Source organism: Diabrotica virgifera, chromosome 5, assembly GCF_917563875.1.
Source record: "Diabrotica virgifera virgifera chromosome 5, PGI_DIABVI_V3a".
Lineage (NCBI taxonomy): Eukaryota > Metazoa > Arthropoda > Insecta > Coleoptera > Chrysomelidae > Diabrotica > Diabrotica virgifera.
Window position 1 is genome coordinate 121,561,250 of NC_065447.1, and position 27,478 is coordinate 121,588,727.

The window sequence follows — 27,478 nt, forward strand, 5'->3', positions numbered from 1 at the left end:
TACGGATGCTGAGACTAAGGAAGATGAGGGAATTCTACAATTTACAATTCACGTCACATCTGCTCAGCGCGGTAAAGTTCCAACGAGACTGGTTCCCTTCATACTCCACACAGAGTAAATGTAAATCAAAAATGAATAACCATTTTCAATTTCGTTGCAAAACGAAAATACAGCCGAACCATATTCCAGTCCAATCAGAGAGTGCTGCAAGCACCTCTACCGGTTTCGAAACTCATTAGTCTCTCATCAGGAGGCACATATGCTGCTCTCCCCGATCCAACCAAAACAAACCCCAGCGTGCAGTCCCGAATTGCAACGAACGAAATGGCATAGATGCCCTAGCGGCAACTGCTAGCAAAAGACTAAGTTTTCACTCTAATGGCATATAACATATCCCACCAGAATGAAAACAATGGGAACCTTCTCTGGTTACACCTCCGAGGCTTCTACAATTTGCAAGCCATACGGATGCTGAGACTAAGGAAGATGAGGGAATTCTACAATTTACAATTCACGTCACATCTGCTCAGCGCGGTAAAGTTCCAACGAGACTGGTTCCCTTCATACTCCACACAGAGTAAATGTAAATCAAAAATGAATAACCATTTTCAATTTCGTTGCAAAACGAAAATACAGCCGAACCATATTCCAGTCCAATCAGAGAGTGCTGCAAGCACCTCTACCGGTTTCGAAACTCATTAGTCTCTCATCAGGAGGCACATATGCTGCTCTCCCCGATCCAACCAAAACAAACCCCAGCGTGCAGTCCCGAATTGCAACGAACGAAATGGCATAGATGCCCTAGCGGCAACTGCTAGCAAAAGACTAAGTTTTCACTCTAATGGCATATAACATATCCCACCAGAATGAAAACAATGGGAACCTTCTCTGGTTACACCTCCGAGGCTTCTACAATTTGCAAGCCATACGGATGCTGAGACTAAGGAAGATGAGGGAATTCTACAATTTACAATTCACGTCACATCTGCTCAGCGCGGTAAAGTTCCAACGAGACTGGTTCCCTTCATACTCCACACAGAGTAAATGTAAATCAAAAATGAATAACCATTTTCAATTTCGTTGCAAAACGAAAATACAGCCGAACCATATTCCAGTCCAATCAGAGAGTGCTGCAAGCACCTCTACCGGTTTCGAAACTCATTAGTCTCTCATCAGGAGGCACATATGCTGCTCTCCCCGATCCAACCAAAACAAACCCCAGCGTGCAGTCCCGAATTGCAACGAACGAAATGGCATAGATGCCCTAGCGGCAACTGCTAGCAAAAGACTAAGTTTTCACTCTAATGGCATATAACATATCCCACCAGAATGAAAACAATGGGAACCTTCTCTGGTTACACCTCCGAGGCTTCTACAATTTGCAAGCCATACGGATGCTGAGACTAAGGAAGATGAGGGAATTCTACAATTTACAATTCACGTCACATCTGCTCAGCGCGGTAAAGTTCCAACGAGACTGGTTCCCTTCATACTCCACACAGAGTAAATGTAAATCAAAAATGAATAACCATTTTCAATTTCGTTGCAAAACGAAAATACAGCCGAACCATATTCCAGTCCAATCAGAGAGTGCTGCAAGCACCTCTACCGGTTTCGAAACTCATTAGTCTCTCATCAGGAGGCACATATGCTGCTCTCCCCGATCCAACCAAAACAAACCCCAGCGTGCAGTCCCGAATTGCAACGAACGAAATGGCATAGATGCCCTAGCGGCAACTGCTAGCAAAAGACTAAGTTTTCACTCTAATGGCATATAACATATCCCACCAGAATGAAAACAATGGGAACCTTCTCTGGTTACACCTCCGAGGCTTCTACAATTTGCAAGCCATACGGATGCTGAGACTAAGGAAGATGAGGGAATTCTACAATTTACAATTCACGTCACATCTGCTCAGCGCGGTAAAGCAGTCTCGTTGGAACTTTACCGCGCTGAGCAGATGTGACGTGAATTGTAAATTGTAGAATTCCCTCATCTTCCTTAGTCTCAGCATCCGTATGGCTTGCAAATTGTAGAAGCCTCGGAGGTGTAACCAGAGAAGGTTCCCATTGTTTTCATTCTGGTGGGATATGTTATATGCCATTAGAGTGAAAACTTAGTCTTTTGCTAGCAGTTGCCGCTAGGGCATCTATGCCATTTCGTTCGTTGCAATTCGGGACTGCACGCTGGGGTTTGTTTTGGTTGGATCGGGGAGAGCAGCATATGTGCCTCCTGATGAGAGACTAATGAGTTTCGAAACCGGTAGAGGTGCTTGCAGCACTCTCTGATTGGACTGGAATATGGTTCGGCTGTATTTTCGTTTTGCAACGAAATTGAAAATGGTTATTCATTTTTGATTTACATTTACTCTGTGTGGAGTATGAAGGGAACCAGTCTCGTTGGAACTTTACCGCGCTGAGCAGATGTGACGTGAATTGTAAATTGTAGAATTCCCTCATCTTCCTTAGTCTCAGCATCCGTATGGCTTGCAAATTGTAGAAGCCTCGGAGGTGTAACCAGAGAAGGTTCCCATTGTTTTCATTCTGGTGGGATATGTTATATGCCATTAGAGTGAAAACTTAGTCTTTTGCTAGCAGTTGCCGCTAGGGCATCTATGCCATTTCGTTCGTTGCAATTCGGGACTGCACGCTGGGGTTTGTTTTGGTTGGATCGGGGAGAGCAGCATATGTGCCTCCTGATGAGAGACTAATGAGTTTCGAAACCGGTAGAGGTGCTTGCAGCACTCTCTGATTGGACTGGAATATGGTTCGGCTGTATTTTCGTTTTGCAACGAAATTGAAAATGGTTATTCATTTTTGATTTACATTTACTCTGTGTGGAGTATGAAGGGAACCAGTCTCGTTGGAACTTTACCGCGCTGAGCAGATGTGACGTGAATTGTAAATTGTAGAATTCCCTCATCTTCCTTAGTCTCAGCATCCGTATGGCTTGCAAATTGTAGAAGCCTCGGAGGTGTAACCAGAGAAGGTTCCCATTGTTTTCATTCTGGTGGGATATGTTATATGCCATTAGAGTGAAAACTTAGTCTTTTGCTAGCAGTTGCCGCTAGGGCATCTATGCCATTTCGTTCGTTGCAATTCGGGACTGCACGCTGGGGTTTGTTTTGGTTGGATCGGGGAGAGCAGCATATGTGCCTCCTGATGAGAGACTAATGAGTTTCGAAACCGGTAGAGGTGCTTGCAGCACTCTCTGATTGGACTGGAATATGGTTCGGCTGTATTTTCGTTTTGCAACGAAATTGAAAATGGTTATTCATTTTTGATTTACATTTACTCTGTGTGGAGTATGAAGGGAACCAGTCTCGTTGGAACTTTACCGCGCTGAGCAGATGTGACGTGAATTGTAAATTGTAGAATTCCCTCATCTTCCTTAGTCTCAGCATCCGTATGGCTTGCAAATTGTAGAAGCCTCGGAGGTGTAACCAGAGAAGGTTCCCATTGTTTTCATTCTGGTGGGATATGTTATATGCCATTAGAGTGAAAACTTAGTCTTTTGCTAGCAGTTGCCGCTAGGGCATCTATGCCATTTCGTTCGTTGCAATTCGGGACTGCACGCTGGGGTTTGTTTTGGTTGGATCGGGGAGAGCAGCATATGTGCCTCCTGATGAGAGACTAATGAGTTTCGAAACCGGTAGAGGTGCTTGCAGCACTCTCTGATTGGACTGGAATATGGTTCGGCTGTATTTTCGTTTTGCAACGAAATTGAAAATGGTTATTCATTTTTGATTTACATTTACTCTGTGTGGAGTATGAAGGGAACCAGTCTCGTTGGAACTTTACCGCGCTGAGCAGATGTGACGTGAATTGTAAATTGTAGAATTCCCTCATCTTCCTTAGTCTCAGCATCCGTATGGCTTGCAAATTGTAGAAGCCTCGGAGGTGTAACCAGAGAAGGTTCCCATTGTTTTCATTCTGGTGGGATATGTTATATGCCATTAGAGTGAAAACTTAGTCTTTTGCTAGCAGTTGCCGCTAGGGCATCTATGCCATTTCGTTCGTTGCAATTCGGGACTGCACGCTGGGGTTTGTTTTGGTTGGATCGGGGAGAGCAGCATATGTGCCTCCTGATGAGAGACTAATGAGTTTCGAAACCGGTAGAGGTGCTTGCAGCACTCTCTGATTGGACTGGAATATGGTTCGGCTGTATTTTCGTTTTGCAACGAAATTGAAAATGGTTATTCATTTTTGATTTACATTTACTCTGTGTGGAGTATGAAGGGAACCAGTCTCGTTGGAACTTTACCGCGCTGAGCAGATGTGACGTGAATTGTAAATTGTAGAATTCCCTCATCTTCCTTAGTCTCAGCATCCGTATGGCTTGCAAATTGTAGAAGCCTCGGAGGTGTAACCAGAGAAGGTTCCCATTGTTTTCATTCTGGTGGGATATGTTATATGCCATTAGAGTGAAAACTTAGTCTAATAATTTTGTTATTAACGAAATAAGAACATATTGTGAGTAATCGCGACTAGTCGCATTCGATTCAGCGACCAAAAATACATCAGAGAAGACCTTAACACTATCAATTTATTTACAGGGATTTTAATAATTCCTACCCCCTCCGTGGCTCAGTGGTAAGAGCGCCTGCCTTTGGATCGAAAAAATCCGAAAGGTTGTGGCTTCGAATCTCACCAGGGTCAGAGATGTTTCATTTATTATAAATTAATAAATGAATATAGTTTCTGTCCTTGTGGGATCGGTACTGACCGGAGGGACCGCAGACGTTCGGATACAATTAACGTCTCTTTGCAAAGACAATGACGTCGACTTTAAAAAGTAACAAGACACTTACTCAACACACACACTACACATGACACTAGGTACCTAACTGTTCAAAATTACCGTACCTACCATGCCAATGGCCATTATAGTTGTCAAGGCATTAGCTAAATAACAAAAAATAAAAATAATTCCTGAAAAAGACCTAATTTTACCATAATTTGTTAATAACAATTAAACGCACCACATTTGGGCTTCCAGACCACTTTCCACTGGATTCAGCGACCCAAAAAACCTATAATACCACCATCAAATCGCGGCGACCTAAAAGTGTACACGGGACCCCCTATGTTGCGACTAGACTATTATTGATATTATAGGATTTAATGATTGAGTATGATAGATTTCTGATCTTTTATCGCTTTGACAAGAATTTTCTTTTTTAAGATACCAGGTTTAGAAAAAAAACTTAGATATAACCTTCTTGAATAAAAGAATTATTATCTTTTTAATACACTATGTTTGCTTATAAAGTTACATTTTAGGAATTACATTAATAAAGTATTATCAATTAAGATTTAATAATGATATAATAAAAATGCCATTATATCAATTATGATTTAATAAAATTTATTAATAGAACATTAAAAAAACTAATTAAATAGTTCGTATCCCATATATACAACACAAAATGAAACATCTTCTTCTTGTGGTGCTTTCTCCTTTAGTGGAGGTTAGCGACTACACTGGCAAATCTTTCTCTGTCCAATGCGGCTCTAAACAGATGTTAATTCAAGGCCGGTCCAGTCTCTGATATTTCTAAGCCATGAAATGAATCTTACCCTGGATGATCAGTTGCGCGAGGCGGTACTTTTCGTTTCTCATTATGTGCCCCAGGTAGCTAACTTTTCTGACTTTAATGATTTTCAGCAGTTTCCTATCTGTACCTATTCTCTTCAGAACATCTTCGTTGGTGGTGTGGGTTGTCCAAGGTATTTTCAAGATTCTTATATAAAGCCAGAGTTCAAGGCTTCTAACTTTTTCATCAGTGTTGTGTTGAGTGTCCAGGCCTCCGTTCCATACAAAAGTATTGACCACACATAGCAATGCAGAAAACGACATCAAAGGCTGAATGAAACATAAAGCAATAATATTAAATAGTACCTAATAATTGTTTTTCTTTACAAATTTTTGTGAAAACTTAAATAGTACTCAGGAAAAATTTGCGTTTCTTTATTAAAGACAACAAGAATTTGTTGTTAAATTAAATTAATTCTTAAATAATACTACAGTTTAATTTATAATAATTTACCCAATGCAAAAACAGATAATTCACATACCTATAACAAAATAACTATGAAGAATAAGGTTACATTTCACAAAACTACTTTTTACGCACATTATATTGCTTCTTTTTTACGATGAATTATCCAAAAAAAAGTTACAACTAAGAAAGTATCCTTCTATTAGAACATACTGTTCACTTTTAGTGTTATAACTTTTAAGAAAAATGGTTATATCTTTACTTATAACTCTATATCCCAAAAATAAATCACCCTTTTAATTAAATTAACTTATTTTTGTCTATTATATTCCAAGGTATAACTGTATTCTCCAAAGCTAATAACGTTCTGTAGAGAAAGTTAGGGGAAACCAAAGAGTTAAATATGTCATCTCTCGGAGACTAGTGTACTATTTATCACATGTAACTATTTTTTCCATAGTAGAAGTCATTATTTGGAAGGTATTGATGTAATAAAAAAACTTTAACATTTTGAGATGTAACCCTCTTCTTCCAAATGAACGATATGGTAGGGGTACATTTACAGGGTACACGGTTTCCCCAATGTGATTTTCTGACACGCTCGAGTAAAGTGCAAAATCCCCGCTTGGGATCCCCTACCATAAATTCTAGCGAAATAATTTTAATTTGCCATTTTTCGTTCTATAATCCTATCGCTTAACGCTTTCGGGTAGAGACCAATGGCCTACTTGATTCACTCGCAAATTCAAATTCAAAGCCGTAGATCTATTTTGGCTTTTGTGTGGCTAGGATAACGGATCTAGTAAATAATTCACTTTACAATGAGTCACTCAGTCCTGTGAGCCACTGAGTTGACATTTTTTTATGAAAAACTTTAAAGTAGGTGTTCAATCACAAATCAGTCCACGATCACCCCATAAATTATAGAGGGTGTGAATTATATAGTTCACAAACAATTACAAAAACTTAAATTCACTAACTTAAAACGACATAACGCGAGGACAATCCAAGATAGAACAAAAACAGAACTATAACAGATAAAACTATGTGCAACCTGGAATAACATACGCACAAGCAACGCAAGCAGTTAACCAACAAGCCTCCAACCAAGCTACTACACAACATATTATACCAAATTAAACTAATAACCACACAGACATGTCAGAATTAAAAGACATGTTAAAAAATCTGACGGAACAAATGGGCACTATGCTCAACCTCCTAACCATGATTCTTAACCAGAAATGACTCAGTTACTAAAGCTAGTATTATGGAACGCCAATGGCCTAGGTCAACACGTAGAAGAATTAAAACTATTCATTAACACACAAAAAATAGACATAATGCTGATTACAGAAACTCATTTTACATCCAAAAACCACATTAAAATTCCATGATTTACAACTTATCACACACAACATCCCAACGAAAAAGCATATGGAGTAACTGCAGTAATAATTCGTAATAAAGTAAGTAATTAGTAAGTTAGAAATATTATCCAGCATGAAATCAGTCCAAAAAAAGCTCCAGGGTACGATCTGATCAATGGGATAGTACTGCGGCACCTAACATGTAAAAGTCTGAAAATAATTACGCAAGTATTCAATGCAATATTTAGGCTAGGGTACTACCCAGAACAATGGAAAGTTGCTCAAATTATTCTCATACCTAAGCGCAAGGGAAAAATAAAACTCAGGTGACTTCATACAGACCAATAAGCCTATCTGGCCTATCAAAAATCTTAGAAAAACTTCTCCCCAAACAATTATCGCCAGTCATAGAAGAACGAAAACTAATTCTCCAACACCAATTTGGCTTCAGAACACAACACGGAACGATATAACACGTACATAGACTGGTAAAACACATCAGAAGTGATCTAGAAAATAAAAGGTATTGTTCTGCTGCATTCCTGGACATTGGGCAGGCCTTCGACAAGTTGTGGCATGCTGGTATCCTATTTAAGTTAAAGAAAAACCTTCCCCATGATTTCTGTCAAATCCTAAAAAGCTATACATATTTCCAACCGACATTTCCTAGTCAAGCAGGATAATGAATACATAAGCCTAAGACCAATAAAGGCCGGAGTACCACAAGGAAGTGTCTTGGGATCGACATTGTACTTGCTCTACACTGCTGACCTACCGACAAGTAGCAGAACAACGTGTGCGACTTTTGCTGAAGACACCGCGGTACAGCCTCTCACCATGATCCAATCACAGCATCCAAAACTCTTCAAAAAGACCTTAACAATATCCAAAGATGGCTTAAAAAATAGAAGATAATGGCGAATGAGAGTAAATCCACTCATACAACATTCACCATGAAAAACAAACATGTCCATGTGTAACTTTGAACGAAACACAGCTCACACAAACCGATACTGTCAAGTACCTAGGAATCCACCATGATAGCAGATAAACTTGGCAAAAGCACATTTTCACAAAAAAAAAACAACTAGGAATAAAATTCCGAGAAATGTAGTGGATCATCGGTCTTAAATCTCAACTATCTCTTGAAAACAAACTGCTGATATATAAAGCAATATTAAAACCAGTGTGGACCTATGGTATCCAACTTTGTGGGAGAGTCGGTCAAAGAAACCTAGAAATACTACAGAGATTCCAGAACAAAGTCCTTAGAACAATGCTAGATGTCCCTTGGTACATGCCAAACTATGTGATACAGCAAGACCTCAATGTGCCATCCATAAAAACAGTGATAACAGAATATTACAAAAAATATTCCAAGAAACTAGAATCTCATCCAAACGAGTTAGCTAGCAACCTCACTGATGGTCATAATGATGTACTACCATGTACTACGCTTGAAGAGATTCAAAATACTGGACCTAGCAAGGAGATTCGAATATTCTATGATAACTAACTTGTTTTAATTTAATTTATGTGAAGAGGGTGATCACTAGATCTCCCTCTACAGGTCAAATTTTCAATTTCTGTCAAATAATTTATTTATTGTCCTTATAGTTAAGGACAGATTGTAAATATTCCAAAAATTATAAAAATTATCTAATGTTCATTTCGCAAAATATTCGCTTTTTTCGTTGTGAAAGTTTGTGACGCCCATTTCCTTACGCCCCCGCTCAAATCGTCAGATTTTTAAAATATACACTGTTCTTCATATATACTAACTTAACTTGTCTTAATCTAACGTTTTCGAGTTTTTCTAAGGATATGATGTTTTTAAGGACTGCCCCCAACGCAAGCCCCTGTATTAAGAGTCTATATATGGTAGGGGTACATTTACAGGGTACAAGGTTTCCCCAGTCCCAATGTGATCTTGTGACGCGCTGAAATTTTCTACAATAAATTCTAACGCAATATTTTCAATTTGCCATTTTTCGTTGTATAATCTTAGCTCTTAAAGCTTTCAGGTAGTGACCAATGGCCTACTCGATTCACTCGCAAATTCAAATTCAAAGCCGTAGATCTATTTTGGCTTTTGTGTTTCTAGGATTACGGATCTAGTAAATTATTCACTTTACAATGAGTCACTCAGTCCTTTGAGCCACCGAGCTGACATTTTTTTATAAAAAGCTTTAAAATAGGTGTTCAATCACAAATCAGTCCCTTAATTTATAATCTCACATTAATCGTAACTTCCTAATTTTTTATAGGTAGTTTCACTGTGTATAATTGTGAAAGATATAGACATCGATTACGAGTTTATAAAATTTCCTGCAAATAGAATCAATTGCCAAATAATGTTGCAATAACGTCTACGTTGTGCAAGTATCAAAGTTCAAAGATTTTGTTACTATGCAAAAAATAATAACCTCTTTGATGAGGTGTACATTAATTGTGAGCTATATAAATTAGGGGGCGCGGACTCTTTTGAGTGCAGTCTATTTTGTAATTTTACCTAACCAACAACTGTAGTGTAATAATTATTATCAGTAGCTCTTAATAAAAGCATTTTTTACTCCACGACTTAGAATATTTATTCCAATCGTCGATCGAGAAGAAACGGACACAGGACATTCGAATCAATTCGAAACTTTATTATACATATTCGAATTATACATTGGAATTTATATAGTAGGACACTAGGTTTGTGTTTTAGCATAAATAAGAACAAATGATTTTATATATTTTTACTTAATAGAAAATCTTTATACCGAGATCTAACATGTCTTTTGGAAAATACGTGATATAATTCTCGAGTTTTTTAACAAAAACTAATTTACAAAAAAAATATCTAATTGACACCTACTTTAAATAACAAAATTAATAACAAATATTTCACTAATGTGATACTTTTTCAAAATTTCTTTGGTTTACATCAAAATCTACATCTGACTCCAACTCGTTTTCTGATAATGATAAGGATCCTCCTGTGCGTCTGGCTATAATGTTTTCAGTCTGTAACATTTTAAAGAAATAAATAGTGTATAAAAAAACATCACACATCACATTGGTTACAAATACATATTACAAATTATTTTACAAATTTATATTGGTTGATATTACCAATATTTTTTGAATGTATTAAGTTAAATAACAATCTCAGACCACTATAAACAAATTTAAAACATTTTATACATAGAGAAGACCTCGGTCTCGTTGCCAAAATTATCCACACGATATTTATTTGCATAATACTACTCCTGGGACGTTACAGAATAAAGAACAAAAATTTCGCTCACGCAAATTGGTCAGAATTTGTTGAAACAAATTGTAACAAATTAACATTTTTTGGCTAATTCTTAACAAAAAAAGTCCTAAAGTTCACCGTTTTCGAGTTGGAAACTATTTACAGTTTGAAAAATGCAAAAAGAATCATTTTTAAAGGTTAAGAACAATTATTATTTTTAAGATTAATAAGTCACTAATATGCCTTAGCTTAGGCCACAGCAACCAAAGTCAGAGTGGTCCAAAGAAGAATCAGGAACAGTCGCTACCTGCACTGACTCTTAGGCAAGGCGCGCACCAACGTGGCACCCTAATGGCGTGGCAATGGTCTGGTGACTAGAGATGAAGACCTGGTGCTACTATAGTATGCGGTCTATCTCGAGGGTGCGATCTACCTGAAGAATTTGCATAAAATAATAGGTTTGTTCCAACACGACTGAGAACCGTCACGAAACGGTAACGCTCCTGCGCAGTAAACAAAATCCGTTCCAACAAAAATATGATCGTCATCGGATCGTCCTTCCCACTGTTCCAACAAGAATTGTGATCTTTCGATGACGGTTTCGTGATGATCATTTCAGTAATCGGGCAAATGCATAATGTGCTGGTTGGACTGACTTGAGCACTAGGATTGAATTCTTTAAATTTTTTGAGGCTTTGATCGACTAAAAGCACACAAGCTGTCACCAACAAAAATGACAAATATATGATAATGATAGATAAATCAGTTATCAGTCAGATAACCGTTCCAACATCGGTTTCCAAATTACCGTCATGGGACGATAACTTGGCGATACAATTACGAACATGCGCACAACAAACGGTACAAGTAGTTTCGTGACGGTTTCTGGACCATCCAAAAGTTCATGTTGGAACAAACCTAATGAAATGCAAGAAAACTCTTGTAGAAAAAATATTTATTCACAAGTAATAAACATTTGGAGCAAAATAAATATAAAAAGAAACAGAACTTTAATAATTAACAAAATAAATGCATCCTAAATATTTACAAATAATTTATACATATACAGGGTGTCCCAGACTAATTTATCCAGGTTATATCTCTTAAACGAATCGAGATTTTCGAATGGGACAAAAACTGATCTATTCCATTTGTAATACACTTTAATATGGCGCAGAGAAAATCATCCCTAAATTTTTATCCCTTAGTTACAACCACCAACTTAAATTTTTTAATAGCACCCTGTACATTTTTTTTATAGTTTTGAATGTGGTCTTCTATCGTCTATTCAACAATTTTTTTTAAAATAAAATCGGTTTGAAAGTAATAAAGAAAATATCAGTTTACTTTTGTTAATTATGTGTCCCAGATTAATTTATCCACGCTATATTTCTTAAACGAATAGAGATTTTCGAATGGGACAAAAATTTAACTATTCCATTTGCAGTACACTTTAATATGGCGTAGAAAAAATTCATCCCTTAGTTACAGGGTGCTATTAAAAAAATTTAAGTTCGGGGTTGTAACTAAGGGATGAATATTTAGGGGATGATTCTTTTCTACGCCATATTAAAGTGTATTATAAATGGAATAGATCAGTTTTTGTCCCATTCGAAAATTTCTATTCGTTTAAGAAATATAGGCTGGATAAATTAGTCTGTGACAAATAATTAACAAAACTAGATTGATATTTACTTGATTACTTACAAACCCATTTTATTTTTAAAAAATCTGTTGAATAGACGATAGAAAATCACATCCAAAACTATAAAAAAATGTACAGGGTGCTATTAAAAAAATAATGTTAGGGGTTGTAACTAAGGGATGAATATTTAGAGGATGATTATTTCTACGCCATGTTAAAGAGTATTACAAATGGAATAGATCAGTTTCTGTCCCATTCGAAAATCTCTATTCGTTTAAGAGATATAGCTTGGATAAATTAGTCTGGGACACCCTGTTTAACCTACTTATTTATAAAACGATACAGCCTAATTATTTTACCTAAGTATTATGTTTATATGGGATTAATTCTGTGGCTTGGTGCTAAAAGGACCAATGTCAATATTTTACTTTTTTGTACAGCTTTATTTAAAATTTAATATTAACAAAACAAAAAGCAAAAAATTAACATTGGCCATTTCAACACCAGGGCACAGTATGTAAGCTTGGCGTTAAAATGGCCAATGTAAATTTTTTGCGTTTTGTTTTGTCAATATTAAATTTTAAATAAAGATAATTACATATATGACAAATTAAATTATTATTATTATTACAGTAGGAAAAATGAAAGAATACCCATGAACTAACCTATAAAACACGCTGTATTTTTCTTTCACCGTGTCACACAAAAAATTGGCCAGCGCAGTTACATGTAATAATTATTATTACATGTACTTGCACTGGGCAATTTTCTTTGTGACACGGTGACAGGAAAATACAGCGTGTTTTATATGTTCGTTCATGGGTATTCTTTCATTTTTCCGACTTGTAAGTATTGTTTTCGCCCAATTTTGAAAAAATGTGAAAACCATTATTATATATATATTATATAACTATTATATTATATATAATTATCCACGTCCGTCTGTCCGTAAATACAATTCCTCCGTCATTATACCAGGTAGAATGGACAAATGAGGTGTCGAATGAAAGCTTATAACCCAAGGATGATACTAAACGTGAGAAATTTGACCTAGGACTTCCTGTTTTAGAAATGCAACCGGAAGTACTATTTTAAAGTCACCGGAATAGTACAAGCGATATATTATTCGACGGGCCTTGGCAAGACGAGAATAAATAATATATACTTTCGGTTTTATGACTGTCTATCCGCCCGTCCGAGAATATAACTCCTCCGTTATTACTATAGATACAAAGAAAAATAAGGTGTCGAATGAAAGCTTATATAACCCAAGGATCGTATTAAAGATGAAAAATTTGACCTCGGACTTCCGGTTTTAGAGTTGCAACCGGAAATACCGTTGTAAAGTCACTGGAATAGTATAAGCGATATATGATTCGATGCGCTTTAGCAAGACGAGAACAAATAGTATAATTTCGGTTTCATGACTGTCTGTCCGTCCGCCCGCGAATGTAACTCCTGCATTATTAATACAGATAGAATGACGAATGAGGTGTCGAATGAAAGCTTATAACCCAAGGTTGGTATTAAAGATGAGAAATTTGGTTGGTATTAAAGTTGCAACAGGAAGTACCGTTGGAAAGTCACCGAAATATTATAAACGATATATTATTCGACGTCCCTTAGTAAGATAGTTTCAGAACAAATGTTGTGCTGAAGCTATTTTCTTGAGGCATTTTTGCAATTAACTAGTTTTGATGGGAAATAAGCCACAATTTTACTAAAAAAATGATTTTATTAACGTTTCGACGCCCAAATCGGGTGTCGTTGTCAAAATACAAAAAATATTAATGAATTAAACAAAAATGTTGTTGATTAGTAAAAAAATTCTTCTAATAATTTATTTAATCTGACTCATTTATATCGGCAATTCAGACATATATTATACATTTTAAAGTAGAAGACAGTAGTGTAACAAGGCGGATTCCCGCTCACCGTGGGAAAAAAGTGAGCCAGAATCGGTATACCGATTCCAGACCACCGTGGGAAAATTTGAAACGCCGAATCCCGACCACTCGTGGAATGACGTGACGTGAATAACGTGACGTGAATAACGTGACGCGAATGACGTGACGTGAATGACGTGACGTTATTCGCGTCACGTTATTCACGTCACGTCATTTTCGCGTCACGTTATTCACGTCACGTAAATACACGTCATTCCACGAGTGGTCGGGATTCGGCGTTTCAAATTTTCCCACGGTGGTCTGGAATCGGTATACCGATTCTGGCTCACTTTTGTCCCACGGTGAGCGGGAATCCGCCTTGTTACACTACTGAAGACTTTAAAATGATATTGCCAATATTTATGAGTTGCATTCCTGGGACGACTTTATTGAAAGATAGTTCATTCGATTACATGAAATCAACCCCAACTCAAGAATATCCGTCACAAAAAAATTCATAACATGTGATCTGTCTTTAGAAAGACAACCACATGCAATGGTGACAGTAAAATTCTCGCGCTAGAGATTCCATAGTAAATCACGAGGGAAAACCAGGAAAAAACCTCGTGATACTATTCCGACATCGTAAGTATTAGGTCTTACTTTAGTTTACTCTCAAAACTAACACCAAATTCTGACCTTAATATGTATATATGTTATTTTAAATTATAAATAATATCAATAATACATAGATATATAAACAATACTAAAATATAAAATATGTACTAACTCGATATGTTATTGACTTACTAATCCTGGTATTTTCTTTCTATTGACTTACTCTTTTAGTATGGGTAACCACATCCTACTGCATTCTACCAATGAACTTGCGACACAATTGGTTTCATTTAGCATAATTAAAGCCGCTTCTTTGATTTTTCTCTTTTTACTATATGTTTCTTTCAGGACTATACTAATCTCTCCACTGAACTCTATGTTCATTATCCCATGCGTGTTGACATATTTGAGATCTATCAAATTCTCTATTTTTAATATATAAGTCTGATGTCAACTTATTCTAACGTTTAAGGGTCTTGATGTTTCACCTAAATAAAATTGTTCGCATTCACAAGGTATTTTATAAATACAATTCTTTGTTCTTTCTTGTTCACTGTTAGGTTTAGCTTTAGATAGAATAGATCTCAACGTGTTTGTTGTTTTGAATGTTGTTGAAATATTGAATTTATTTCATATTGTTTTAAGTTTTTCGGATAGTCCTTTTATATATGGTATAGATATTTTCCTCGTATTATTTCTTGTGAATGCTATAGGACCCCGTTCTAAGTTGTTCTGTTCTGTTCCATTCGATCCAATCTTGACAATTCCTTATTTATAAACGATAAAGGATAATCATTAAAGGATTTAATGATTCCCTTTTTAACGTTGATGTTGTGATTTGATTTGTAATTGAGATATATGTTGGTATGTGTTGGTTTTCTATACACTTGAGCCTTATATCCAGTATCCTTCTTTGAGACTAAAACATCGAGGAAAGGTAGGGTGTTATTATATTCCTTTTCCATTGTAAATTTTATTGTCTCTTCTTAATCGTTTATAATATTTAGGAATGTATCCAACAATTCTGATCTATGAGGCCATATTGAAAACACATCATCTACATATCTCCACCATACTGTGGGTTTTAAATTTTGTTTAGAAATGATATTAGTTTCGAAATCATCCATAAATATATTAGCCAATAATGGAGATAAAGAAGAGCCCATTGCTAGACCAAATTTTTGTTTATAGAATTCATTATTTAGTTGAAAATAGGTATTATTAGTACAAAATGTCAATAACTCCATTATAGCTAATACATTTATTCTTGTCCTAGTTGTCAATGTATTATCATTCTCTAATTTCGTTTTGATTATGTTTAAAGTTTTATCTAATGGCACATTTGTAAATAAACTGTTCATGTCAAAACTTACTAAAATATTATTTGGATTAAATTCAATATTTGATAATTTGTTTAAAAAATGTTGTGTATTTTTTATAAATGTGTCATTATTATTAGCAAATGGTTTTATAATGTTTAGTAAAAATTTTGATAATTCACTGCAAGGAGAATTGTTGGTAATACAAATGGGTCTAAGTGGTATATATATATATATATATATATATATATATATATATATATATATATATATATATATATATATGTAACTTATATGTAACATCAAATCTGAACTTTCTGAGATTCTTCAAACTGATATGATACGTGAATACGAAAATCGTCTGAAAAGAAATTTAGATCTGAATTTGAGAAAATAAAACTTACGAACATCAACAAATTTGAACGACTATACAGCAATAACGAAAAACACAACCGTGTATTTAAAGACAACAGACAAACAAATGGTTTAAAAATATCTCTAGCATAGCCATACCGGAAGAAGTCGCAAATTTCTTATCATTGGGACCTAAATTTAGTGTGCCCTGTGTTGGTAAAGATGTCAGACTAGATAGGTTTGTTGCAGACTTAGAAAATATAGTGGATTATATTCCAGATGAATCAAAGGATGTCGTACGAGCTAGAGCAACTAATATCATAACTAATTATGTGAACCACACTACAACAAACAAACCAAACCACTTCAACAGGATGTTTGTTTGAAAAAACACGCAAGTTTTTGAAATCAAATCCAGATCTATACATTTTGCAATCAGACAAAGGTGGGTGTACGGTTGCCATGGATAAATCAGAATATATGGATAAAACTGAGATAATGCTACAGGATTCTTCCACGTACACCAAATTAAACACTGATCCAACGGTGAAAATACAAACCAAATACAAAAATATTATTAAGAACCTGAAATCCATAGGTGAGATAGACGCTAATGCTGCAAAACAACTAATGATATACAATTCGATGTTTCCAAAGTTATACTGTCTACCAAAAATTCACAAAAGCAGTGTTCCTCTTCGCCCTATCATCAGCTCAATCAACTCCACTACATACAACATCTCGAAATACTTGGCAAACATTCTAACTGCCACTTTTGAATATCAAACTAATTATAATGTGAAAGATACATTTACGTTTGTAGAACTAATTAGGAATGTTACAATTCCTCAAACCTATGTACTTATATCCTTAGATGCGGTATCGCTTTTCACGAATATTCCTCTCAACTTAATCATTGAAATTTTAGAGCAAAATTGGCACTTAATAGAACCCAACACCACACTAAGTAAGAATAACTTCTTCAAACTAATCGATTTTATTTTTTCTAATGTTTACTTTTCTTTCGATGGAACTTTTTACTCACAAATCTTTGGCACTCCCATGGGCTCTCCTATCAGCCCCATTCTAGCCACCATAGTTTTAGATCATCTATTTAATATAGTAATTCCACGACTACCGTTCAAGTTACCGTTCATCTACAAATATGTGGATGATGTGATAAGTGCGATCCCCGAGGACTCTATTCAAACTACACTGGACCTCTTCAATGGATTTCACAAACACCTACAATTTACCGTTGAGAGGGAGAAAGAACAAAGTGTGCCCTTTTTAGACACTAAGGTGATAAGAACCACAGAGAACAAGATAATTTTGGATTGGTATCAGAAACCAACTGACTCTGGAAGATATATAAATTATTTCTCTCAGCACTCGAAAAGCCAAAAACACAACACTGTTGTGGCAATGAAAAACAGAATATTACACATCAGCAATGACCTGTTCACACAAAAGAATTTAAAAACACTCTATAACATATTCTTGAACAACGGCTATCCAAGTAAAATTCTTAAGCAACTGATATATAACTCAGACTTATACGACGGGCAACGTGACAACAGACCATCAGATCCCGTGATTTACAAAAAGTTGCCCGTCATAAATGGCTTAACCAACAATATAATCAAGCTGCTGAACGGAATTCCTAAAATCAAAATAGCGAAATACAATAGCATATCCAACTATAGCTTATTCTCGAAGCTTAAAGACCAGACACCGCTTCTAAATCAGACTCATATCATCTATCAACTTTCTTGTCTCGAATGTGATGGGCAGTATATAGGACAAACATCGCAATGGTTGAAACAAAGAATAACGCAGCACAAAAGTGATTGTAAAACACACAAAAATACTTGTGCAGCAGCACACCATTCCATAACAACAGGACACCAATTTAATTTGTCAGATATCAAGATCTTAGATTCAGAAAACAATTATAAGAAAAGATTGTTTCTCGAGATGTACCACATAAACAGTAATAAACGTTCAATTAATTACAAATGAGACACAAGTAGATTAAGCGAAATCTACTGCAATGTTTTAAAATTCGAAAAATAGCAGAATATTAAACAGATGGCTCGATATTGGAACTTTTGACCCTTAACACATGTGAGAAAAGATACCTGACTCAGTGCCGCCCTCGACGTTCTCGTGAAACGACATGCATAGCGTTAAGTTAAATTGCTTTATATAACATACCTACAACAATTCGTAAGTTATATCATTGTAATATTATGTTTGTACCTAACTGTTAGGTAATTTTGTAGTTTGTTCCTGATGAAGATGAAAAATTAATAAATACTCATCGAAATGTCGAATTCAACAGAATTAAATGTAGTTTCAATCTAAGCCACAGACCGCAATTCCCGATAATTTCAACACTGTTTTATAGTGTTATAGAATATATATATATATATATATATATATATATATATATATATATATATATATATATATATATATATATATATATATATATATATATATGTTACACTTGAAGTTTCCGCGGGAGCTATATGTGCTTTCTGTTGTTTTCCGGGTTTGACTCCGCGTTGAATAATTTTGGTTTTGAGAAAAACCATTATTTTGACGACGTTTCGGCAAGATCTCACTTGCCATTGTCAAGTCAGGTGGTTCCGCTTCTCGCTGCTGCTTGAAGTAAACTGAATTCTTACTCACGATACCGTCACTTATGTAGTTGATCCTGATGCTGCTGCTTGCCCTGCGCGAACTCGTGCTCTTGTTATTGGTCCGGTGTAGGTTGCAGTCGTCGGAGGGATGTTACGCGTGGATGTTGCGGCCTGATTTATTTTGGTCTTTTTCTTCAGTACCGTTTTCCATGTTGTAGGAAGCCGTTGCGCATCATCTCTTTGGTTTAAGCCGTTGGGATTTCTTTCAATTTCGATCGATTCTCTGATTTCCCGTTTTCTTTTTACTTCGATGTTAGCTAACATCGTTGTTTGGTTCAGGTTTATTGTGTGTCCTGTATTTGCGACATGTTGAGCCAGGGATGACGTGGTTTCTCCCCGTTCGATAGCATTTCGGTGTTCTTCTCGTCTTACCTGGATTCTTCGGTTGGTCTGTCCAATATACGACTTTCCACAATCCCCACACGGAATCTCGTATACACCTTGGCTTTCTAACGATATTTTGGTCTTTGGTGTTGGTAAAATAGTTGAGATCTTTCTGTCCGTATTAAATATCGTTTCTATGTTGTGTTTTCTCAGCACTCTCCCTATTTTCTCTGTCGTACCCTTCACATATGGCAGAATGGTTTTGCCGATCGGTTTATTGTCTTCTGTAGGGTCCTTATCTCTTCTTCGAGCATTTTGAGCTTTTTCGATGTTGTATGTTGAGAAGCCGTTTTTTCTTAACGCTGTTTTCACGTTATGCATTTCTTCATTTTGATGTTCTTGGTCTGTCAGTCTTTCGGATCTTGTAATCAAGGTTTTGATGACTGAATGCAATTGTGCAGGATGGTGGTGTGAAGCAGCATTTAGATATCTATCGGTATGTGTCGGTTTCCGATACACTGCATGGCCTATGTGTCCGTCTTGTTTCTTTATTATTAACACATCTAAGAATGGAATTTGATCGTTTTCTTCCAGTTCCATGGTAAACTGGATTTTATGGTGGATATTGTTGATGTGTTCTAAAAAAGCCTTTAGTTTTTCTTCTCCGTGGGTCCAGATGATAAAAGTGTCATCCACGTATCTAAGCCACAGTTTGGGTTTGTATTCAGCTGTTTCTATTGCCCGCTGTTCTATTTCCTTCATAAACAAGTTCGCTATTACTGGTGACAGTGGGGAACCCATCGGTGCTCCCTCAACTTGTTTATATCTTTGTTCCTTATAGATGAAATAAGTGTTATTTAAACAGTGTTTGGTTAGGTTTAGTGTATCCGGTGATATTGGATACTTTTTGCTTATAATGTCCAGTGATTCATCTATAGGAACATTCGTGAAAAGTGAGACAACATCGAAGCTGACTAGCAAATGTCCCGGCTCAAGAGTCACACCTTTTATACGCTCGATGAAGTGGCTCGCGTTCTTGACGTAAGAATCCGCTTCTTCCGCGTATGGTTGCAGCTGTTGGGCCAGAAATTTCGCCAGCGGTTGTAAGGGAAACCCGGAAAACAACAGAAAGCACATATAGCTCCCGCGGAAACTTCAAGTGTAACATAATTAACCTCTACGGGGAGGAAATTCTACCAGACATCAGAAGATACGAAAAACTACGATCGAAACGAAGGACGTTGTTATGCAACCTTACGTTTTTAGAACGCTGCCGTGACGAAAGCATTATACCGACTTGTATGAAGCTCACTTTTCACAAAAACAACTATAAAACTAAAAACATCTTAAGAAGAGCAAGCCTGGCGCTTATTAGAGAGGCAATCCATGATACCAGACGAGACATCGACAAAATGAATGCAGAATCATTACAGCTGCATCTTAAACTAAGTAACACAATCCATCCAACATTATGGAATTTCTTTGAACAACTGACAAACTTTCGAGCAGAAACTGATGCTGATCTCACTAAGACCAAACAAATTAAAAAGTTTGAAAATTTGTGACTACAACAGCGGCCAAAAAAGAAAGAAAATCCACAAATAGAAACAAACAATTTAGTATATAACTTTTCAAATCTGACACTGGATGAAGCCACGAATAGTGTTCTTGCAAAAGGTTTCAATTTTGCTGTTGCACCTACATACATTCCCGTAGAAAACATCATTACTGAGGTAGAGACTACAATTACTAATCTCCCAGCAGAAACAGCCGAGATCATACGCCAAGACGTATCAAAAATATTAAGAACAGCTAAACCACCAAAAAGAAATTTAACACGGGAAGAGAAAGAAGCCTTACATAATTTGAAGAACAACAAAGAAATCATCGTGCTTCCAGCTGACAAAGGCAACGCTACGGTAGTGATGAATATTCAAGACTACGAAACAAAAATAAACGACATCTTAAATGATACAACATATCAAAGCATCTCGTCAGACCCGACAACCTATCTAGAGAAAATAACAAAAGCCAAGATCAAAGCCTCAAATATCAATAAAGAACAACAGGTCCATCTCATACCTAGAGAGAAGTCATCTAGATGCCCAAAATTTTACGGCCTACCCAAGGTACACAAGGCAGGATTACCACTGCGACCAATTGTGAGCTCCATCGGATCTCCCTTACAACCGCTGGCGAAATTTCTGGCCCAACAGCTGCAACCATACGCGGAAGAAGCGGATTCTTACGTCAAGAACGCGAGCCACTTCATCGAGCGTATAAAAGGTGTGACTCTTGAGCCGGGACATTTGCTAGTCAGCTTCGATGTTGTCTCACTTTTCACGAATGTTCCAATAGATTAATCACTGGACATCATAAGCAAAAAGTATCCAATATCACCGGATACACTAAACCTAACCAAACACTGTTTAAATAACACTTATTTCATCTATAAGGAACAAAGATATAAACAAGTTGAGGGAGCACCGATGGGTTCCCCACTGTCACCAGTAATAGCGAACTTGTTTATGAAGGCAATAGAACAGCGGGCAATAGAAACAGCTGAATACAAACCCAAACTGTGGCTTAGATACGTGGATGACACTTTTATCATCTGGACCGACGGAGAAGAAAAACTAAAGGCTTTTTTAGAACACATCAACAATATCCACTATAAAATCCAGTTTACCATGGAACTGGAAGAAAACGATCAAATTCCATTCTTAGATGTGTTAATAATAAAGAAACAAGACGGACACATAGGCCATACAGTGTATCGGAAACCGACACATACCGATAGATATCTAAATGCTGCTTCACACCACCATCCTGCACAATTGCATTCAGTCATCAAAACCTTGATTACAAGATCCGAAAGACTGACAGACCAAGAACATCAAAATGAAGAAATGCATAACGTGAAAACAGCGTTAAGAAAAAACGGCTTCTCAACATACAACATCGAAAAAGCTCAAAATGCTCGAAGAAGAGATAAGGACCCTACAGAAGACAATAAACCGATCGGCAAAACCATTCTGCCATATGTGAAGGGTACGACAGAGAAAATAGGGAGAGTGCTGAGAAAACACAACATAGAAACGATATTTAATACGGACAGAAAGATCTCAACTATTTTACCAACACCAAAGACCAAAATATCGTTAGAAAGCCAAGGTGTATACGAGATTCCGTGTGGGGATTGTGGAAAGTCGTATATTGGACAGACCAACCGAAGAATCCAGGTAAGACGAGAAGAACACCGAAATGCTATCGAACGGGGAGAAACCACGTCATCCCTGGCTCAACATGTCGCAAATACAGGACACATAATAAACCTGAACCAAACAACGATGTTAGCTAACATCGAAGTAAAAAGAAAACGGGAAATCAGAGAATCGATAGAAATTGAAAGAAATCCCAACGGCTTAAACCAAAGAGATGATGCGCAACGGCTTCCTACAACATGGAAAACGGTACTGAAGAAAAAGACCAAAATAAATCAGGCCGCAACATCCACGCGTAACATCCCTCCGACGACTGCAACCTACACCGGACCAATAACAAGAGCACGAGTTCGCGCAGGGCAAGCAGCAGCATCAGGATCAACTACATAAGTGACGGTATCGTGAGTAAGAATTCAGTTTACTTCAAGCAGCAGCGAGAAGCGGAACCACCTGACTTGACAATGGCAAGTGAGATCTTGCCGAAACGTCGTCAAAATAATGGTTTTTCTCAAAACCAAAATTATTCAACGCGGAGTCAAACCCGGAAAACAACAGAAAGCATATATATATATATATATATATATATATATATATATATATATATATACCCCACCATGTTTCACTCTTCCATTCATTGACATTTTTCATATGTTAGGTCGTCCGACCGACATAGCTCCACAGTATATGGAGGAGCGAAAGAAATCAATGTAAATCGATTTAATTTATCATATTTCACCTTTCTACAACTTTTTAGAGGGACGACTTATTATGGTTTTTTTAACATTTTGTATAATTTAGTTTGAGACATGACCGAGAGTTGCGGCGGCGCCACCGCTCTACGTATATTGACTGCAGTATACGAAATGTAGGTATTTCCGATGGTAGGTCTTCCGCTGAATATATGTTTATATTTTTACATAGCATAGGTATTCCGCAAATCGGGCAACACTGCATGCAATTAAATCTATTTTAGGAATATTCGACTGTTGGTCTCTTGCGTCGTTTATCGCCTAATATCTTGAAGTATTAGCACCGTTTATTTATGACTACCTATATAGTGGTTTCATAAATAAATGCGTGTATAATTTTTCAGTGTTTTTTTATTTTTGATGTTTTTTGTTTCTGTTTTTTTTTGGTTTTGTTATTTTTTCCATTGTTTATTAAACTATGTTTATTTGTGTGTTCATTCTAGTTTTTCAGTGGATTTAGTAGTTATTTTTTATATTTGTTTTATTTTGTTTAATCTTACATTTGATTTAGATGTGTGTACATATAATTCTATAATATAGATCAAAACATACATTTCGCTATTCTTACTATTATATTAATTAAAATTAATATAGTGAGTTTTAGTCCACGACAAACGCATGGGCATTTTAATTCCAATTATATTTATGTAATGTATTATCGTTTATTAGTAAATATACCTGTATTTTAATAATTAATACATACATACATAATCGATTGCCTCTTATACCCATAGGTTATATGCTGCTCTCTGCAAATTTCCGCCACTTCTTCCTATCTGCTGCTAAAACTTTTGCTTCTTTCCACGATGTTCCTCTTTTCTCCAGTATTACATTAGTGTTCCAGCTTTTGCTTGGTGTACCCCTCGTGCTTTTATCCACTGCTTTGGCCTCCCATGCCATTTTCACTTCTATGTAACCAGTCATTCTTATCATGTGTCCAGCCCATTTAACGTCTTTTCTTTAATTTTTTCGTTGAACGATTTTACCTGTAGTTCATGTCTTATATCTTCGTTTCTTCTTTTATCTAATCTTCTTGCTCCCACCACTATTCTAAACTATCTCATTTTTGTAGCTTGTAATCTTTTTCTTTGTCTGTCGTTCAGTACTTACCAAGTTTTCTGCCCCGTATATTTGAATTGTCTGTATAATTAATAATATTAAATATATCGTGTATATTTACCTATCAACGGTATTATTTATATTATTTTAAAGTGCGCATGCTCCACTTGTCGTGGACTAGTCCTTGACTGTCTCCGCGAACACACTTAATAGTACGGGATCCGAATAGGAGGTCGAAATGTACCTACCCATCTGCTTGCCGGATGAAACATTTTTTTTATTAAATTTCATACATAGACAAACACTACCAGCAAGGGTTGCCTATCAAAATCGTGTCATAGCTATCCTTAAGGGGGGCCGTAGGGGTTGAAATCAACATTTTAAGCACATTTTTTTGAATTTTTTTTTGAAAGTATGAGAGAATAATTTTATTTTTAAATTAATTAAGCATATTAAGTATAATTCGAAAACTATTTAAAAAAAATTCAAGAAAAAATATTGAAAAATAAGCCAACGGTGGACATCAGAATTTATCATTGGACCATGGTAGACAAAAAATTCAAAAAGATTTTATTAGCTTATGACTTCTCGAGGTAACGCTGTCAAGTTTCTTTTAGTTTTAATGATCTTTGACTTTTTAGTATCACTCAGAAGACAAAACAATGAAATTTTTTACAGAAAAAAGGGTGAAAATCAACATATTCATTATTTTTAAACAAAATATAAGCATAAAACAAAGTGTATTACGATATCTCGACAGTGTTACCTAAAGGAATGTCTAACGAAAATATGTACAAAATTCCAGGTGAGTTGGTCAAGTGGTTTTTGAGTTACAATGTCTAAAGTCTTTGAAAATAGCAGTTTTGAGAAAAACGCTTTTAAAGTATTGTCAACTTTTATTTTCATTTTTTTTTGTCTGTCAAAACATATAGTGATGCAAACCGGAATGTTTTTGAATCGCGGGGTAATTTACAAAAGAAAATGAGAACAGCTGTTGATCGTTTCTCACTAAGCTCAAGCGCGCTGGCGAGAAGATACTGCAAACCGAGTCGAAGGTAGGAAGATAGTGTTGAATATCCCTATCTTCGGCTCGCTTTGCAGCAGGTTCGCGTTAGCACGCTTGAACGTAAGAACAACGGTCAGCAGCTGTTCTCATTTTCTTTTGTAAATTACTCCGCGATTCAAAAAGATATTCCGGTGTACATCATTTGACGATTTGACAGACAAAAAAGAAATTGAAAATAAAAGTTGACAATACTTTAAACGCCTTGTCCTCAAAACTGCTTTTTTCAAAGGCTGTAGACATTGCAACTCAAGAACTACTTGACCGACCCACCTGGAATTGCGTATATATTTTCTTTAGACATTCCTTGAGGTAACGCTGTCGACATATTTTTTGCTTTATGCTTATTATTTAACAATAATAAATATGTTGATTTTCGCCCTTTTTTGTGCAAAAAACTACGCCCTCCCCCTTAGGGATTGCTATGACACGATTTTGATAGACAACTCATGCTGGTCGAGTTTGTCTATATATGAAATTTAATAAAAAAAAATGTTTTATCCGGCAAGCAGATGGGTACATTTCTACCTCCTATTCGGATCTTAGACTATATGTCTGTATAACAAATTTAATCAAAAATGGCAAATAAATATTACATATTAACGTCACATATTTTAAATGTGTATATGTTTAATGCCAAATTGTGGAGTCATGCACGGAGCGAATAGTTAATTTAATGTATATTTTTTTTTTCGGCGAGTACCTACTCAAATCTAAGCGTTCAAGCTTAAATAACGAGAAAACGGTGCATTTTATAACATACACTTACTTAACACTTGTCAAAGTACTTTGAAATACCTATTAACTGAGCTACAGAAGAAGTTGATAACATCCAAATTTATGCTCCAAACATTTTTCCAAGCAAATGTTATTGTTTTTTTTTTTCGTAACTCCGTTAATTTTTATTATATCAGGTTGATCCAAAAACCATTTGAAAGGCAATTTTAATAGCAATAAAATTTTATTAAATTTAAATACATTTTTTAAAAGGATTAATTAAAGGGCCCTGGTTACATGGTTTTCGCAGTAAAATTTAGGCTTCAAGTGTTTCTGTCTCGGTTATTTTGTATCCTTCAAAAATAAAAAAAAAAGACAAGTAAAATCTTTGCTAACAAAGAAACATAAATTTCGTTCTGTGTCAAAAAAAACTCTATAAACAGGTCAAAATTTATGATGTCATTACTTATGCCAAAAATAAAATAGTCGCATAGGGATTACTAAATATTTAAATTCTTGTGGAAATGGCGTCTGTTTTATTTTTCACTTTTTCCTAAAAAATCGAAAAGTTCTTCTATTAAAAGTTTTTTCAAGTAAGGAATTTATTAGATGTTTAATAATTAATTTTATTCATTTTAAGTTCAATTCTCTCTTAAGGCTGGAAGATGAGTAGGTTTTCTTGAGAGGGGGCTGTAGCTCAATAATCAAAATGCGCCAATTTTAAGAGTTTAATCTTATACTTTATATGCTATACGAATTATATCTGCGGTACAATAAATATTTTAATCTTTCCCAACGTTTTTCTCTTTGTTGAATCAATTAAAGGGTTGTTTGGGGGGTTAAGACAACGATGACAAGACTACGATGATATCTGTTACATGACAAGAAAGCTAATAGAGGAATATAGGAAATGGAGACTAGAGATCAAAGAGACAAATAATATATGAATATCGATGGAACGCAGCAGGACTTGCTACTAGACGGAGGAGAAATAATTAGTAAATGTAACGATTATAAATACCTGGAGCTAAAACCACGAAAATCACGAACACTGGACGGAGCCATTAAAAACGGAATATTCAGGGCAGGAAAGCAATTACGCTTTTAAACTCAGTACTCTGGGACAAGCAGATAAACAATCAAAACAAGAAATAGATCTATAATGCCGTAGTATAAAGCATTATAACGTACAGCTG

General features: G+C 35.9%; 1 protein-coding gene across 7 annotated transcripts in view; it reads right to left on the bottom strand.

Moving 5' to 3' along the window:
• Positions 1 to 10,101: 10,101 nt before the first annotated feature.
• Positions 10,102 to 27,478, bottom strand: part of LOC126884349 (neuropathy target esterase sws) — a 1,280,173-nt gene continuing 1,262,796 nt past the window's right edge. For all 7 annotated transcript variants that reach the window (XM_050650280.1, XM_050650276.1, XM_050650273.1 and 4 more), the window contains one exon: positions 10,102 to 10,384. In XM_050650280.1, the coding sequence (XP_050506237.1) occupies positions 10,268 to 10,384 (117 nt within the window). In that variant the 3' untranslated portion in view covers positions 10,102 to 10,267. The remainder of the gene's footprint in view (positions 10,385 to 27,478) is intronic.